This window comes from Eleutherodactylus coqui, chromosome 2, assembly GCF_035609145.1.
Source record: "Eleutherodactylus coqui strain aEleCoq1 chromosome 2, aEleCoq1.hap1, whole genome shotgun sequence".
Taxonomy (NCBI): Eukaryota; Metazoa; Chordata; class Amphibia; order Anura; family Eleutherodactylidae; genus Eleutherodactylus; species Eleutherodactylus coqui.
Window position 1 is genome coordinate 290,857,796 of NC_089838.1, and position 19,488 is coordinate 290,877,283.

General features: G+C 47.5%; 1 protein-coding gene across 2 annotated transcripts in view; it reads left to right on the forward strand.

The window, feature by feature from the left end:
- The first annotated feature begins 7,248 nt into the window (after positions 1-7,248).
- Positions 7,249-19,488, forward strand: part of TECR (trans-2,3-enoyl-CoA reductase) — a 31,927-nt gene continuing 19,687 nt past the window's right edge. Inside the window, exons 1-2 of one of the 2 annotated variants that reach the window (XM_066593224.1) lie at positions 7,249-7,376; positions 18,534-18,584. In XM_066593224.1, the coding sequence (XP_066449321.1) occupies positions 7,362-7,376; positions 18,534-18,584 (66 nt within the window). In that variant the 5' untranslated portion in view covers positions 7,249-7,361. Of the gene's footprint in view, positions 7,377-17,665; positions 18,585-19,488 lie in introns of those variants that run through there. The other variant, XM_066593223.1, reaches the window with a different exon arrangement.

Sequence of the window (19,488 nt, forward strand, 5' to 3'; positions counted from 1 at the left end):
TGCTCGTGCCAAATTTCCTGTTTCTATGACACCGGAAAGTGAGAAAATTAGATTCCGCACGTAAAATTTGGACGCTAATTCTTTTGCGCATAGAATTGAATAATCGAGTTGGGACCCATTAACTTTTCCTATTTATGTCATAATCAATGCCCGTGCCAAATTTTAAGTTACTATGGCATTGGGAAGTGACAGATTTAGATTATGTATGTAAAATTTCGACGCCAATTCTTTTGCGCTAGAATTGAATAATCGAGTTGGGACCCAATTACTTTTCCTATTTTGGAGATAATCTATGCTTGCGCCAAATTTCATGTTTCTACGATATTGGGAAGTTGGAGAACTTTTGGCGAGTCAGTGAGTCAGTGGCCTGGCAGAGACCTTGCTGATGTAGTAAGACTACCTTGTGTCATGATGTTGTGATCAGTTTTGCCATGGTGTATGACCTATGACATGAAACTGTGCTCCGCAACCTCACCTTTGTAACAGAGTTTAGCTGTTCCTCACCCACTTTTAAGCCTCCTACACAGCTGTTTCTGTTAATGACTGTACTTACATATGAAAATGCTGATCATCATCACCTATCTGGTATAATTGGTTAATCATACACCTGACTATAATCCCACAAAGCCCCTGACTTTATGCTAATGTACCTGGAAGAATTGATTCTGTTTTGAAGAAAAAGGACGGTCCCACCAAATATTGATTTGATTTACACTTCTCTTTTGTTAATTCACTTTTCATTTTGTTAAAGGGATTGTCCAGAGTTAAAAAAAACATGGCTGTTTTCTTTCAAACACAGTGCCACCTTTGTCCGTGGGTTGTGTAGTATTGCAGCTCAGCTCCCATTCACTTCGATGGACCTGCAGTACCAGAAACAACCCCATGGATAAAGGTGGTGAAGTTTGGTAGAAAGCAGCCATATTTTTCTAACCTTTGGCAACCTGTTTAGGCTGCCTGTCCACGGGCGTTTTTGCATTGCGTTTCCCACGGCGATAATACGGCCATGGGGAACGCAGTGCACGCTTTCCATAGCGTTGCCAAGGAAAGTGCAGCCCCCCCTGTCCACGAGCAGAGAATCATAGCGATTCTCCCCGGTGAGCCTATCTGTCAGATAGGCTCACCACGGAAATCCGTCTGCTGGCTCCTGCTCTCCGGCGGCGGAGATCCACCGCAGGATATCACAACGCCCGTGGACAGGCAGCCTTAACTGACAAAAATAAAATAGTAACACTTCTATTTTTGAAAGCATTTTTACTTTGCAACATTTTTTCCACACCTGCCTAAAATTTTTGCGCAGTACTGTAGACCACAGAGGCTCAGCCCTTGTATACCTCTATATAATGCAGAAGAAGAACACTTTAACTAAGTGGGCCACAAAGGGGGTCAATGTTAGTAAGTAAGGCTACAGAGGGGACACTGAGAGGTTTACTATGGGTAGCTGTAGGATGGCAAGAGTCTGCAGAGACAACTAATGGCTAGAAGAAGTCGTCATGGTGGTCTGGGCCCAGATTAAAAAAAATGAAAACGGAAGATTCCAATCAAAGAAGACATCACCTGTGATCACTGGAGTTAACTGCACTGTAAACACTATCACTATGTATAGCTGGTATTTGAGTACTTACACTATACGGTGACAGAATTATTGAGAGGTAAGCTGGAGAGCTGACCGGCTGTCATCTCATCTCATATTTATATGTACATTTTTTTTTTCAGACCCAGCATCATTTGGTGAGGTCCATGAGATTTGGAGGTACAGGATCAGCACACAATCATCAGCTGTTTATTTGCCACTGCTTCTGATTTATTATTTGCTAATTATTGGTATTATTTCACGTCTTTCTGGTTATTTCAGAAGATGTGTGAGAGGCGCAGACAATAGTGAGTAGTTAGGAACAGCCTGCAGCAAATAACTTTTTTTTGTCAGGACAATTAATATTTATACTATATGTTGTTTATAGGGAAACCAAATATTATTTCACTTTACATGGGTTCTATTAAAGGGTCAGTCTAGGAAAACTTTTTACCACTACCACCGGGGTGCAAATACCATACCGAGCATATCAGGGCAGTTGACATACTTTCCAATCCCTACTTTGCTGAGTCTTTGGCTCTCCCCCAGTCTCCGGTTATCCCACGTGATCTCAGTTGTGACCAGCTGTATGCTCTGATGACTTCTAAGTCCTAGAAGTGACTTTTCTCTATTCATGCCTATGAGAGTCACATTGAGGCTCTCACAAGGCAGTCAACTGCAGAAATATGCTTGGTATGGCAATTGCACCCAGGGCAAACAATATAGATTTTCCCTGGAGTGTCCCCCATTAAAATCTGTTTGTTTCATGTTTTTATTTTTTTTGCTATACTTTATTTTCCGCCACATGATCAAACGCCCCTAGACAGGGGTATAGCTAGGTACTGGCTGGTGGGGGTTGAAGACTCCTTATTCCCAACATATGTGTAGGTCCCAGCAGTGAGATCTATGTATATTACACATATATAGCATATCATGTAAACAGATGGGTATATCCCGTTAAACTATTCCCAAACTATGATGTAGACTGTCGTTCACACAGGCAGAAATAGAGTCCAGGTCAGACCTGCGTCCTTGACTTGAATGGCAATCCATGCTGTAGTTTATTAGTGGCAGATTATTGCACACGCATGTGTGTATTAGGGCTTATTCAGATGACCGGGTTTTCACGCCCAGCCGATATAACGTGTCCCTCTCTGCAGGGAAAGGTGGCTGGAAGAGCTGGGAGCAACGCACTGAGCTCTCGCCCCCTCACCACTATTTGCAATGGGAGGGGACGGGGGCGGGGCTAAGTTCCGAGACTTTTGAAATATAAGTCCCCCCGAAAATAATCAATAACTGTAAGAAAAAAATAAAAAATAAGAATACACCACCCGGGAAGCGCTGTCATCTCTGGTGTGTCTTCTTGCAGGTCCCGGAACTCTTTTTCTGCTTCTCTTCTGGCCGTGGATTGAAAATCCCCGCATCCTGAAAGTGCTGCTTCTGATTGGCTGAGCGCTGTGACCAATCAGAGACAGCACTTCAGGAGGCGGGGATTTTTCAATCCCCAGCCAGAACAGCAGCAGAAGAAGAGGGCCGCGAACCTGCAAGAAGACGCGCCAGAGATGACAGTGCTACTAAGGTGCTGTATTTTTCTTTTTTACAGTTATTGATTATTTTCGGGGTAGGGCTTATATTTCAAGGCCCCTCCCCTTTTCCCCCGAAAATCCTGGTCGTAGAGAGTCCCCTGCCACTGTTTTCAGAGCAGTGGCAGAGGATTGCGATTGTGTTCCATTGGTTTCGGTAAGGCTGGCGCTGCTGCCGCCGCTGGCCCCATTGATGTCCATGGGAGAACATCACTATCTCCTGCCATCGCTATGACAGCCACAGCAGGAGATTCCTTCAGCCCTGCGGAAACGTCTTGCATCCAGGGCTTCTGAAGGATTGCGAGAGCGATATCGGGGCGTCAATCACATCCTGATATCACTCTCGCCAGTGTGCGGGAGCCCTTAGTGAGATAAATGCTTGATGCTGTTGGGTTGCTGCCCAGCTGCAGGGCCACTACGGCAGACACTATTACTACTGCGGCCACTACGGCAGACACTATTACTACTGCGGCCACTATGGCAGACACTATTACTACTGCGGCCACTATGGCAGACACTATTACTACTGCGGCCACTATGGCAGACACTATTACTACTGCGGCCACTATGGCAGACACTATTACTACTGCGGCCACTATGGCAGACACTATTACTACTGCGGCCACTATGGCAGACACTATTACTACTGCGGCCACTATGGCAGACACTATTACTACTGCGGCCACTACGGCAGACACTATTACTACTGCGGCCACTACGGCAGACACTATTACTACTGCGGCCACTATGGCAGACACTAAAACTACTGCGGCCACTACGGCAGACATTATTACTGATGGGGCAACTATGGCAGACACTATTACCACTGGGGCCACTACGGCAGACATTATTACTGATGGGGCAACTATGGCAGACACTATTACTACTGCGGCCACTACGGCAGACATTATTACTGATGGGGCAACTATGGCAGACACTATTACTACTGGGGCCACTACGGCAGACACTATTACTACTGCGGCCACTACGGCAGACACTATTACTACTGCGGCCACTATGGCAGACACTATTACTACTGCGGCCACTACGGCAGACACTATTACTACTGCGGCCACTATGGCAGACACTATTACTACTGCGGCCACTACGGCAGACACTATTACTACTGCGGCCACTACGGCAGACACAATTACTACTGGGGCCACTATAGCAGACACTATTACTACTGCGGCCACTACGGCAGACATTATTACTGATGGGGCAACTATGGCAGACACTATTACAACTGGGGCCACTACGGCAGACACTATTACTACTGCGGCCACTACGGCAGACACTATTACTACTGCGGCCACTATGGCAGACACTATTACTACTGCGGCCACTACGGCAGACATTATTACTGATGGGGCAACTATGGCAGACACTATTACTACTGGGGCCACTACGGCAGACACTATTACTACTGGGGCCACTACGGCAGACACTATTACTACTGGGGCCACTATAGCAGACACTATTACTACTGCGGCCACTACGGCAGACATTATTACTGATGGGGCAACTATGGCAGACACTATTACTACTGGGGCCACTACGGCAGACACTATTACTACTGCGGCCACTACGGCAGACACTATTACTACTGCGGCCACTATGGCAGGCACTATTACTACTGGGGCCACTACGGCAGACACTATTACTACTGGGGCCACTATAGCAGACACTATTACTACTGCGGCCACTACGGCAGACATTATTACTGATGGGGCAACTATGGCAGACACTATTACTACTGGTGCCACTACGGCAGACACTATTACTACTGCGGCCACTACGGCAGACACTATTACTACTGGGGCCACTATAGCAGACACTATTACTACTGGGGCCACTACGGCAGACACTATTACTACTGCGGCCACTACGGCAGACACAATTACTACTGGGGCCACTATAGCAGACACTATTACTACTGCGGCCACTACGGCAGACATTATTACTGATGGGGCAACTATGGCAGACACTATTACTACTGGGGCCACTATAGCAGACACTATTACTACTGCGGCCACTACGGCAGATACTATTACTACCGGGGCCACTATGTCAGACACTATTACTACTGCGGCCACTACGGCAGACATTATTACTGATGGGGCCACTATAGCAGACACTATTACTACTGGGGCCACTATGGCAGACACTATTACTACTGGGGCCACTACGGCAGACACAATTACTACTGGGGCCACTATAGCAGACACTATTACTACTGGGGCCACTACGGCAGACACTATTATTACTGGGGCCACTACGGCAGACACTATTATTACTGGGGCCACTACGGCAGACACAATTACTACTGGGACCACTATGGCAGACACAATTACTACTGGGGCCACTATAGCAGACACTATTATTACTGGGGCCACTACGGCAGACACAATTACTACTGGGACCACTATGGCAGACACTATTACTACTGCGGCCACTATGGCAGATACTAATACTAATACTACTGGGGACACTATGGCAGACAGTATTACTACTGGGGAGAGACTTTTACTACTGGTGCCACTATGGGGGTCACTTATTATTAGAATCATGAAGGGAGTCATTATTAAGCTTAATTTACACGAGAATCTCCCACAAGTGTTGTGCGTTGCGAGACACACCATGCAAATAAGAAATCCATTCTTTTGATTGGCAATTTTCACATGAGTTTTTCCTTCACAGCGGCGCTCTATATTTGGCCGTTCCCCTGGGACCCTAAAAGACATTGCATGGCACTCACATGCTGTGCGATGTGATGGTTGCCACTAAAACCAATTGGAAAACCTTGGGATCCTCCAACGCACATGACGCGCGCCCGTGGACCACAATTCTAGAGAAGTGATACGAGGCGTCTTTGATTGAAAAACGCCTGGCATCACTGTGTAAAGCGGACACGCAAGCGCGATATCTCGCCGAGTCTTCGTTCCAATATCACACTGGCCCGTGAATCCGGCCTCAGTACTATACAGGGTGACTGCGGTCACCCCGTGTGCATTCTGTCCGATTTCAAGATGGACAGAACTCGCTACAGAAAAAGCTCACAGTCAGCTGAACGGCCGAACGCACACGAGCGAGCTTACACTTGGAGAAATAATCGCCCAATATTTTCTAAAGAAGTGTTCCAAAAAACAGATCACGCGAAGCAGGAAGTCCGGAGCGAATCACGCGTAGAAATTGTAAAAAGGCATAAAACACACAAAAATCGCATTAAAAGCGGAAAATTGTTTTTCATTGACCAAAATCGCACTTGCCCACATAAGTATGGCTTATTTCCATGAGCGCGTTTACGCTGCGTATTCCGTGTGTAAATCCTAATACGCAGTGAATACAGCCAATTGATTTCGATGGGTTCGTCCACATGCGCATTTTGTTTGCGCAAAAAAAATATGCATGTCTTATTTTCGTCCTTATTACGTACAAAAATACCACCTATTAAACTTCATCGCCTATTGGAATCAATGGGAGCATGCGTGCAGGTTTTTCTATTTTTTTTGCGCACACGCAAAAACACATTGCCATTATGCAAACTGATAGCACAAAAGCGCATGTACATATGTTTACGCCCGTCTGAGCCCAGCCGGTTTAAACTGCATGGGCGGCGATGAATTTTTATGTAGAACTGAACGGCGAATGAGAAACTCTCGATTCTCGCTTGTCGGTCGTTCGCTGCTTCGCGATTAAACTGGAGGATTATCATTGAGTTTCGCTCGTTTAAACGCAGCAAACGACTAATAATGGAGATCCCCTTTAAGTGATTTGTAGCCAGGTTTAACTCTTTCAGCTACTTCCCCTATTGCTACAATGACTGATAGATTTGGCGCTGAGTAACCAGCAGCCCCTCCCATGTGCCGCGCTACAAATAGCCTGCCCGCTGTCCATCATTACCGCCACACCTCCGACGCGCATTGGCTGGAAAGAAAGCATGATACATATCTTGCTTTCTATTGGAAGGTTATATGTCAATCATTCAAGCCCCTCCCTCGCGTCCCGCCCATTGCACCTTACTCTAATTCCGCCCATAGAAGGAACTGGAACTCTGACTGGCTGAGCGTTCTAAACACTCACCCATTGACTCCCGTTTCGCGATCTGATTGGTTAAGTCATCTGTCTATCACTTGGCCACGCCCCTGTCTGCATCCCCGGCAGGTACTCGACTTGCTGTCACTGTGGCCTAAGTGCCCGGCGGAACCATGAAGCACTATGAGGTAGGTTGAGGGGTGAGCGGTCTGCAAGGTCTCCGAGTGCATTGGAGGGGTGAATGGAGGGCCGCTGTTCTGGGACTGCAGAACGACCTTTTTAGAGACTTGGTATAATCCTCCGTGACTGATGGCCTGAGCTGAGAGCTGATAGACGGGGGCCGCTGAGGGACAAAACAGTTGTAGAACGCGAGAAGTGATAGCATGTTACATTGGGCCATAGAGGATAATGCCTGATGGCTGGTGGGGTCTCCCATAGTCCTTAGTAACACATTACTCAGCAGTTCTATTAGGCCTGCCCTGTGAGCTGTTCGTATTTAGGCCGGACTTACACGAGCGTACTGTCACCGCGTATTACGTGTGCGGGATATGCTGTAGCAATCTCCTATAGGTCCCATATTGCCACTCACACGTCATATGTGCGCAATAAAAATCGCAGCATGTTTTATGCGTGCATACACTCGAAAATAGAGAATGGCGCCAACTACGGAATGTCAATGCGTACTTGCTACATGCCGCCTCGCAGCGAATTACAGTCGTCTGAGCCCAGCCTAAGGTCGTGCCCTGTGCAGTCCCGACATGTATTTGGCGCAACACAAAGCACTAGCCGCAGATCTGAAATCTGTACCCACACGGCTGCGTTCGCACTTTGCGTTTTACTTTGCTGCAATTTTGAACTTAAGAAAAAAAGCGTGCGTGCGTTTTGATACGTTTTTTCCCCCCTCCCCTCTGGTTCAAAAATACAGCAAAAAACCTGCAAAGTGTGAACGCAGCCCAACGCCACATGGCGTACCTGGCCGGACGGGTGACATGGTGCGTGTCTTCAGCCATTATGGCGGTAGCGCCAGCATGCCGCCTCTTGCTTTAGTATCTTTTAGCCTCGGCAAGCAGTCTGCTGGGTTTTGTGGCGTCTCCTCTTGGTGATGTTTTATTGAGCGAAACGCCCGTTGTGGACGCAGCGTATAATGATGCAGTGTAGTGCGCCTGCGCACGGGCGGACGCAGTTTGGTCTGGGAAAAACGGACCAGTGTTGCTGCGTGTGTGTGTGCGTGTCGCTGCGTGTGTGTGTGCGTGTCGCTGCGTGTGTGTGTGCGTGTCGCTGCGTGTGTGTGTGTGGCTGCGCGTGTGTGTGTGTGGCTGCGCGCGTGTGGCTGCGCGTGTGTGTGCGCGTGTCGCTGCGCGTGTGTGTGCGTGTCGTACACCTTTCATACCTTAAAAATAATAACCCCGCTAGAAGGTCCAATTTTTTTCTATTTTGTCACTTTTTTGTTTTCAATGTCTCCTAGCAACATTCGTAAAACCGCCATTTACACGCATGTAACATCCGTGTTTGTGGTGTTTTTTACACTCCCGTATATATCTCCATGGGGGATTTTTGCGTCTTTGTTTTTTGAGCGCAAATGAACATGGCATGCGGGCGCAAAAAGTACAGTAAAATACGCTGGTGTGCGCACAAAGAAGCATTGTTCGCTCCGCCGAAACGCTACACTCTCACACACGCACAAATATGCATACGCCTGTGTGGATCTGGCCTTAGCGTGTGTTTTTCACGTGTGTAATACGGGGTCCTAGAAGCCCATTGATTTACATGCGGACATTCAGACATGTTTTTTTTTTCACAAGCATATTGTGTGTGACAGAAAACCCCGCGGGTCCTATTTTGGCGCATCCTGCGCGTATTATAGGTTATGGGGGGTTTAAAATACGCATTAAGTTCACAAGGTACAGCAGATTTAGCGGTGTGCTGCGTATTATGAGCGTGAAAGATACGCACATAGTACGCAGCCCCGACCGACCGCGTGAGGCAGAGACAACGGTTTTAGTTCCCACAGCATAGTCCCAAAAAGATAACCGGATCCGGATTTTGACGCGTTCGTTATTTCTCACGGGAGACGTCATCAAAGATGTGAAACCGTCCTGTTATATCTTACGCCTGCGCTCAGATTTGGTCACTTGAAAGTCCAGGCCCAAAGCCTGAGGCTGCACTACTGAGACAAGCGCCGTTGTCATGGAGACCTTGTGTGGTACCAAATACATTAATGGACACACATAACTGGCATTTTTGCACAAGTGGGCATGTAGATGTGAATGTGGAGTTGAGCGCACACAGGTCTCCATGACAACAATGGACTGAGGGTCTGTTAGAGCAGTGTTCCCCAACTCCAGTGCTCAGGGACCCCCAACAGGTCATGTTTTCAGGATTTCCTCAGCACAGGGGATGTAATTATTGTCGGTGCCTCAGACATTGCCACAGGTGTTCTTACTATAGGATATCCTGAAAACATGACCTGTTGGGGGTCCCTGAGCACTGGAGTTGGGGACTTCTGTGTTAGAGGGGGCTCTGCGGGTAATCCCTACTGCCTGCGGTGCCCCGCTACTGGTCAAGCTATGGGCTGTCGCTGACCCTGCTCCCGTTGTCACCGGGCCTATCGTCTGGCAGCGCCAGTGACCCATTGGACGAGTACCCTGGTACGAGGGGGTAAAGTTCTCTGATAACGCCGCTGCTTTGTTAACCCTTCGTGTCAGTCAAAAGACACGGAGTTCTAGGAAAGCCTTGCAGATAAATGTGGCAGTCACAGAAACTTCTGCAAGAAATCTGCCGCGGGTGAGCGCGACATCGATCCGAGAAACTCAGACCGCGATGCGGGGGAAAAAGTCGCGCATGTATATGACCCCATTCAAAAGGGGTAAAAGAAAGAGACTGTTGTCCGGGAGATGGATGTTCCTAGGAGCGCGGTATCCAATTTTCTTAGTACATAGCTCTTTACCCCATTCAAAAGAATAGGGTTCATATGCGTGCGACATCTGTGTGTTTCGTAACGCACAAATCTTGCACGATTTTCTCGGCCGTGGGAATTTGGTCTAAATGGTGTGAATTAGGCCGCGGTTTTTATGGCGAATCTGCTGTGAATTTCACTCTTGTATTTCAAGGGTTAAAATCTGCAGCATAAATAATGCTGTGGAATATCTGCAGCTTAATCCACTGCTGAAATTACAGGAATGTGTGAGGCCGGCCTAAGAGCTCATTCACACGGGCGTAGAAATCGTGCAGAAGATAGCCGCGCCAAAAATTGCATCCAGCTGCATAAAATAAATCACGTAATGAACCATTTTTCTCGGTCGAGTCCCGAGCTTCATGAGTGTGAAAATCGTCCATTCACAGGATCTGGAGCTGCGTGTTACAGAAAAAATGCGCTGCAGCTCCTGGAGGAGAGAGCGGGAGGAAGGGAACCCCCTACATCTCCACAGCAGGGCTTCCCTTCATCCTTGTCTGCAATGAAGGGGGTTCTCCCGGGGCTTCCTTTCATCACCAGGGACCTCCTTTATTTTAGCGGGGATGGAGGGGTTCCCCTGCATGAGAGAACAAGGGATTCCCCGCAGTGGGGATGGAGAAGTTTAAGGGATGTCTCCTGCAGGGAAGAACAAGGGAACGTCCTCCATCCCCGCTGTGGGGGAATCCCTTGTTCTCCCCTCGTCGGCCGGCTTGCATAGTCTCCCATAGGAGACTATGGACACCCTTGTGCTTTGCACACCAAAGATAGGTCAACCGTTACATTTTCGCGCAGCAGAGAATTTCCCCTTTTTTTTTTCTTCTTTTGCGCGCTAAAATTCTTTAATCTGAACGGTAACCTAGGAAACCATTGGTTCTAATGACCGCGTTTATTTGCGTGTTTAAGTTAGCTGCGCAAATTCCCTTGTGTGAATGAGCCCTGATAGTGTTGTCTCATGTCTACGCTTGCCGTCTACAGGTCCTTCTAGTGCCTATAGACACCACGGGCGGTCCCGCTCAGACAGACCAAACGCCTCTTTCCTTGGAAAGGCCGGCACATAAAAGTACATTTCTGCTAGAGGGGTATGTCCAGTCGGCAGCAGCTGATCGCTGAGAGTCTCTGAGACCGGACTCATGGCGCTCGGTTGCTTGCTAGATTAGTTTTCAAGAAGCGGCAACCTGTTTATGAAAAGTCTAAATATTTAACCATATACCCACTTGTCAAGTCTGCCCCAGCTTTGCCAAAGTCCAGGCGCCATAACCCAAGTAAACCGTACCAGCGGATATTCGTGCCATGAAGCGCTGAATTAGCACTTATGGATGACATTTCATGGCACATGAATTTATAAAAGGGATTGTCCTGATTTCCAAAAAAACAGCGCCACACATGGGTTGTGTCTGGTATTGCTGCTCAGCCCCATTTCAAGTGAATGCACCTTATCTGCAAAGCCACACAGAACCTGAGACGGTTTCAAGAAGAAAGCAGACATGTTTTTCTAATCCTATAATTTTGGGCGCGGATCATGAAAAATCCCCATAAATAAAATGGATCTGGCAGTTTTGGTCGGACGCAGTTGTGGCCCGCTGGTCACCGCACAGAGGAGATAAAAGTATAAAAGCGCCTAGTCACAGTGCTGAAAGGGACTTGAGACTGCATTTGTGTTAAGTGCTGATGTATCATATTTCTGTGATAACCTATCATGTTATAAACTAATATCAGCCCCTGATGACATCATGCAGCCACCTCCTCCTCCACACAGGAGGCAATGGTACAGCACCATACTGGGTAGAAATATACCCGGAATGGCCACTTCATTGTAGCTCCCATTTCTTTTACAATCAGCATCTCCCTATATGGAAATTAGAGCCGTGACCCCGAGTGTAGCATAAAGTCACGTGAATCCGTTTGTGTGAATTAGATGGGAGAATTCAGCGATCTGAGTGACTTCCAACGAGACCTGATCATTGGTACTAAACTTGCCAGGATTTCATACACTGCCAGCCTTCCGGGGTTTTCTCGTGTGGCGGTGTGGAGAGTATACCGAGAATGGTGTGATCAGGAAAAACATCCAACAAAAAGGGGTCATGTGGGTGTAAAGAATTCGTTCTTGAAAGGTGTCAGAGGAGGAGGTGAAGAATCACTTTGATGGACAGATGGTGGACAGTCAAGCAAATTGAGCCAAATCCAATGCTCCTCCTCCAACTACCGTGTCAAAGCGCACAACTCGTCGTTCCTTAGCGCGGATGAACTACAACAGCAGGCGACCAATTCCAGTATCGTTGCTATGACAAACAGAAAGACAAAACTCTAGTGGGTAGAAGAGCACAAAAATTGTATCACCGAGCAGCAGAAAATCATCCCCTGGTCAGATGAATCCAGATCTCTGTGGCCCCGTGCTGATGGCAGGTCAGAATTTGGCGCAAGCAGCATGAATTGATGAACCCTTCCCGTTAGCTATTCAGAACATGTCAGTACTTCCATCTAATCGGCGGCATCTACAAGAAGCTTCCTGTCCGCAGGGGCCGATATTTCTGCAGAATGATTCCAACACCTAGTGGAGTCTATGCTATGAAGAATTGTTGTGGTTCTGAAGGCCAAAAAAGGTCCAACACGATTCTAGATGGGGGTCTCTAATAAAGTGACCATTCAGTATCCATTGCTCAATAAAGGGGTTGTACCAGAATTACAAGTTATTCCCTATCCACAGGATTGGTGGAGGTCTTGGGATCAGGGGTCCTGTATCCCCTGTCCTCCTCACTGCGGTGTAACTGCACCCCTCGCAGTGAGGAGGAGACCAAAGGTAGCACTGGTCACACAAATGCACTAACACTCCATTCACTCTCAATGGGACTGTGCGGACACCTGTGCTGCACCTGCTCAGGTATTTCCATCAGCCCCATTGCAATGAATAGACTGCACATGCTCGGCCTGCACTCCCTTTGTGCTGACATGACTGCAGGGGAAGAAGCAAGTCCCGCAGTGAAGGGCAGAAAAGGACATGGTAGTCCCCTTCTCGATATTGGGGGTCTCACTGCTGAGACCCCCGCCTATCATGGAAACGGGACTCTTGTGTCACTGCAGGATAGGGGATAGCTTGCAATTTTAGCACCACCCCTTTAAATGAATGGCTTCTCTCCTGAAGACTCATGAACTCCAGTGGCCCTGGTTGGGGGCTGCAGCTGTTTACACGCGGACCTCGCTGGGATGCCTCCTGCTGTTCTGCCGCGCATCCACTATGTGGAAACGCTGTTAACACCTTAGTGAGATTACTGCTGCCTGAAAGCCCTCCAGCTACTGTGCCCGTCCCCCTGTTGCAGCGCTGCACACAGCGTCCATGAGCCCCGGAGAGCTGCACGTGATTACCAGATAAATATGCATCTGATATTGTAATCACTCGATGCTGGGAAGGCAAGTGAGCGCTTGCATCAGCAGAAGACAGGGTGGTGGCGCGCTGTATCTGTGTCAGGAGGACGTGCTCGCTCTCCGAAATACTTATATTGCCCATAAAATAAAAATGCTGAAGCGTCTTTTCTTAGAACTATAACATTCCTCTGTTGTTCCTCCTGGAAATCTATGAATACATTGACAGCTGGGTGTTACCCAGAGATTTCAACGCTCCCAGATTCTGTGCAGAAGCTCCGCTGCATGTTCTTAGTGACATGGCTACAAATGTTGGCCAGTGCACTATAGCAAATGTGACAAACACATGGCCCACGAGCCGATTCGCACTGCCACCTTACGTTATGTACCTCGCCAGCAGTAGGTCCAGTCTGGCGGCGGCAGTAGTAGTGCAGTCTGTCACCGCTGACCTCTTCCCCCAGGTGTCTGTGTGTGCCATTCTGTACACAGCGCAGGCGCCAAGGGGAGAGGTAAGCAGTCACAGAGTGCACTGCTGGACTGGACCTGCAGGCTGGGTGAGTGGAATGCTGCTCGGCTAGAGACCAATGGAGAGGTCGCTGTTACTACTGGGACTACTATGGGCAGTACTTATTACTACTGGGGGCCACTATGGGCAGTACTTAATACTAATGGGGGCCACAGTGGGGGGTCCTATTACTAATGGGGGCCATGGTGGGGGGGGTCCTATTACTAATGGGGGCCACGGTGTGGGGGTCCTATTACTAATGGGGGCCACGGTGGGGGAGTCCTATTACTAATGGGGGCCACGGTGGGGGGGGTCCTATTACTAATGGGGGCCACGGTGGGGGGGTCCTATTACTACTGGAGGCCACGGCGGGGTGCACTATTACTATTGGGGGGCATTATTACTATTGCAGCCACTATTGGAGTCACTGCAAATACACTGCATATTTGCACACAAAAGAGAATGCAGGCGGACCCATTGAAACGGCTCACAAATACGCATTTTCACTGGCCCATTCACTTCAATGGCCGATTGCCATACGCAAATACGTTCGTGTTAATAAGCCCTTACCACACAGTCTTCCAATTACAATTGGCCCTTTGAAGGCAGCCATAAGGCTGATTTGGCCCTCAATGAGATTGGGTTTGACCTCCCTGCACTCTAGTATACCCAGACAAGCGTGCAGTACGTTGGTATACCGCCAGGCTGTGCTACATATATGCACCCAGCGTTGCTCATCCAGTCCGGTGCCTTACATAGTACTGGGGATCTGGGACACAAACCTGTGGTCTGGCAGGTCCGGCTGAGAAGACCCCTGAGTTCCACCATGTTGTCTCTGCAGTATCGGTTACCACTTCATCCTCACTTTGTACATCCCGTATCTGTGGACCTTGGGGCTTAACAGTGGACACAGCCACCAGCCAGAGCCAGGCACCTGTCAGCTGGGATTATGCTCTGCTTGTTGGAATCTTCCACCTGCTAGCAGCTTGTTAGATGATGGGTCATGCCCCCTTGTCAACTACACACTAATACCGTCCAATCAGACTGTGTAGACAAGCGGAATGGGAACACCTACATTTTAGTAAATGCATACATTTGCATTAAGAACATATTTGCATGGCTTTTTCCCAGGGAGCATTGCATGACCTATACAAGACACCCCAGTGATGCTCTCCACAAGGAGAAACATGACCTGCCTGGACTTATGGGAAATAACAGTATTTACTAAAACAGGCATGCCAGAAGAACGAAGCGGTCCTATTTAATGCTTGCCAGGGATGCAGGGAGCTATTCTAGAAATCCCAAGAGGAAAATACTTCCTCGATACTTTCTGCTGGTTCTATTGATATCCATGAAACTTTTTGCCAGCTTGTAAATTGACACCTAGGTTGGTTTACCCAGAGGCCAGATGGGATCGTAGTAAACAGGCTTACAAAAATTGCCCCCAAACACAGGGCTTGCTGCAGTTCTCACAAGGATATTAGTATGTATTGATGGGGGTTTGACTATTAGGACACCCACTGATTTCAGTAGGGAAAAAAACATGGCGTACAAAACCATGCATTTTTTCATTGGAGCATTTTCCAGATCTGCTGCTTTAAGAGAAAAATATACAAACCTGGACCTCAACTTTAAGGAGTCTGTTGCCATCTTTTTCATAGTTCTCAAAAAGCAGCGTAAAGTAGTGACCATCGCACTAATTACAGTGATATATCTGCTCTATGCATCTGTGTAGTTGTTTTGGAGAAACTTGCATTTTATCAGTAGCATTCAGACATGGAGGACTACAAGAGGTAGTCCTCGATATTCATGAGCTGTAGACTAGCTCCACTCAGCCCACCCTCCAGCCACTGATTGACTGCTCTCTGCCTATTACTGGGCATAGAGAAACAGCTGGAGGGCTGGGTGGGCATCGCTAGTTGCAGTCCATGAAGATCGAGGACTAGTCCTCTGTGTCTAAGTGCTATTAATAAAATGCAAGTTTCTCCCAAACTACTGCACAGATACGCACAGTAGACCTATCACTGTAATCAGCGTGCCTTTTGCCCCCCTAAAGAGAGCCACTAAAAAATAACGGATTCCCTTTAAACGTATCTCATTCCCACCAAAATCTCCTATCCATAAGATAGGTGATCAATGATTGATCACTGGGGGATAGACCGCTCAGATCCCAAAAACAGCGCACTGTGAGTCTGCCTAGTGAATGGAGCAGTGGCGCTCCTGTGTAACCTCTACTTTATTAACTTTTCTGGGGCGGATGATGATGATCATGGATGTACTCGTCTTCCTCCACAGACACTGAATGGAGCAGTAATTACATAAGTACACTACCGCTTTGTTCACTAGGAAGACCTGCGCTGCGCCGTTGTTGGGATCCCAGCGGTCGAACACCCATTAAATATACATTTATCACCTATCCTGCGGATAGGTGAAAAATAATTTTGGAGGAATAACCATTTTAATATTCCTGTTCCAGATTTTATGTGACCATTGCTCAGCAGAAATATCTTTGACATCGATAGCCGGAGGGAGGTCTTGGTCTACTTACAACCCCAGTGGTAACAGGATAGTGATCAAGTTGTGCTCAAAAAATCTTAAACCTAATGAAAAGTTTTGGGATAACCAGCAATCACCTTCTTGTTGCCACTCCCCCTTGCATCAGTCCTTCTATTAAGAGATTTTCTCCCAAAGATATTGTAGGTTTCTATCGGATGGGATACCTACTGATGTCAAGAACAATAGTGTCCTTGTTGCAGCAGCCTCATTGTTAGAGCCTCTGGTGTCCTTGTTAGAGCCTCGTGCGGCGCAGAGTGCTAAGCTCTTGCTCACGACCTGAAGGTTGCGAGTTCAACCCCGGCTTGAGTCAGGTAGCCGGCTCTGAAGTCAATAAAATGAGTACCCAGCTTAGTGAGGGGTAATAAATTACCTGAAAGCGCTGCAGAATAAATTGGTGCTATACAAATAGGAAGATTTATTTTAGCTAATTTTTGCATATGTGGACTCCATATGTGGTCAACTCTTTGGAAATCAATCAACCTACAAGAACGCCATGACCGTGCTAGGCTATAAAAGTCAACCATCGGAAAACCATGTTAATTAGCGCTTCTTAATTGCCTGAGATCTGCCAGAGCCATTTATCCAGGACCGTATCTGCTGTGCATCGCTGCACTAATTCCTTTCAATCTCCTGTATTAGAAAAATAAGAACCCCAAAAGACAAAAAGAAAACACAAAAAAAAATCAGACCTGCTAGCCTGACTCTACTCGTCTGTTGCAGGAGGACGATGTCCTCCATTCAGGTATGACTGCTAGACTTTACTGGGTGCTAATCCACCAGGGGATTTGCTGTGAGATACGATTTCGTCAGGTTTGACCCTGCCAGGTAATTCACAATATCCTGATCGATATCATTGCGGTCTGAAAGGGTTAACAGAGTATCTATGATTCAGAGAGTACTCACCTCTGTTGTGGTAGGTCTCATGTCTTGCTGGAGCGCCTCTTTCAGGGTTTGCCTCTTATACGGTGTGTGTTTTCTCACTCTCATGTTGTATGGGGGTCTTGTGTTTGCTGCGTAGGGGGAGGTAGTATGGGGAGCAGCCTATATTTAGGTTCCTGGGACGGAGCCTAGGTATTTGCTGAGATCAATGAATACCAAGAGACAACCGCAGAGGTGTAGAGAGACATCCTCAGCTAGAGGGAGGGCTGAGAAGGAAAAAAAAGAGGACAGCATGTCCGGGGGATCATAAACTGGAATGACTGAGAAGTTGGGTGAAGAAGTGATAATTATTCAAGGAGATTGGCACACCCAGAGAGAGTGGGCAGAGATGACAAGATGAGGTCTATCAAGGAGTCGATCGTGTCCATGTGTGGGGGCCTTAGTGGGTGGGAGTCTCAGGGGAAGTGTAGAAAGACCGGCAGATGTGAAATAGCCTAGTGAGTGATAAATATAGAGATCTGCCTCATATTACATCTGGACAGTCCGGGTGTGAGACTGCAAGGGGGAGAACGTAGAAGAGAGAACCTGTATGTGCTAATATTTTTGAGCAACTCTGCAAAGTACGAGAAGATATTAAGATAGTGTAAGAGCAGGACCCGATGTAAGCAACTACATGGGACGCATGAGAAAGTGATATCTCATCCAAGAGTTGGTTCTAAACTTCTACACCTGTCGTAGAGACAGCTTCCTAGGGGAGAGAGAGGTCTGTTTTTATGGAGAAAGTTTGAGACTGCCGAGGAAGCAAAAAGATTGATGAGATAGTAATATATCCCCGAGAATAAGATCATCGGGAGTCACTAAGGAAAGGAAGCAGAGACACTTGGCAATACAGAAGTAGCTTGGTGGTCAACGTGACGGACGGGGTAAAAGAAGACTCAATACGCTTTCTTTAAGAGATTTATAGCCATGGATATGAACTCTGTGGTTTCGGAAATAAAACGGGCAAAGTCGCAGAATGATAGTGCAGCAAGTGCAAAACGTTCTAAACCTGCAAAGAAAAAAGCCCCCGCTAAACGTGCTACTGTTTATTTTGAGGTGGAGATCCTTGATGCCAAGACGAGGGAGAAGCTCTGCTTCCTGGACAAGGTAAGGAGCCCACTGCATGGATTGGTTCTTCTGGGTCCAATGGGAGAAGGTATATGTTGTTTAGGTGGTACTCGAAAGGCCATGTTGTGTAGGCGGGTACTATAGATGATGGATAGCTCATTGGCAAGTAGTGGAGAGGACACCAGAAAAACCTATGAGAGTTGAGAAATCTGAGTGAAAATGATATCAGAAAGGTAGAATGGGCAAAAAGTGCGCCAAGAGCAGTGGTAAAGTTAGGCATTGGGAGGAAGGCTGAAGTGGAAGAGGGCATAGGATGACCATGGTAATCTCGGGGGTAGTGTATGTTTTGGTAGTCTGTGGGACAGCAGCAACGCCTAGAGCACCTTGGTTGGCAAGGTAGATAATGTGATGTAGGTACTTGAGCCTAGATAGCAAAGTAGACTTCTACTTAGACCATGGCCATGAGATTAGCTGGGAGTAAAGATGTATATTTGGTAGGAGGGGTGTTGAAGAGAATATAATGCATATCAGGAGGAGGCAATGGCTTTGTTGGGCATAGAATGGAAAGTTGATGATGGTAAATGGAGATGATAGATCTGCCATGCGCCCAGTAGAGAGGACACCAGGTGAGCTTAAATGTTATTAAGAACGTAAGAGAATAGGCAAAAAGTGCGCGAAGAGCAGTGGAAAGGTTAGGCATTGGGGGGAAGGATGAAGTGGAAGGGGGCATAGGATGACCACGATACATGACTGACCGCTACTGCACTTGATGGATGGTACATGGAAAGAAATAGAGAAGGGTGAGCATCGGGAGAGATTTTTCTTAAATCTTGGAGTAAAGTAGATGCATGCCTGCTAAGATTTGGGGCAAGAAGATGAACCTATAGTGATCTCGGGGGTAGTGTATGTTTTGGTAGTCTGTGGGGCAGCAGCAACATCAAGA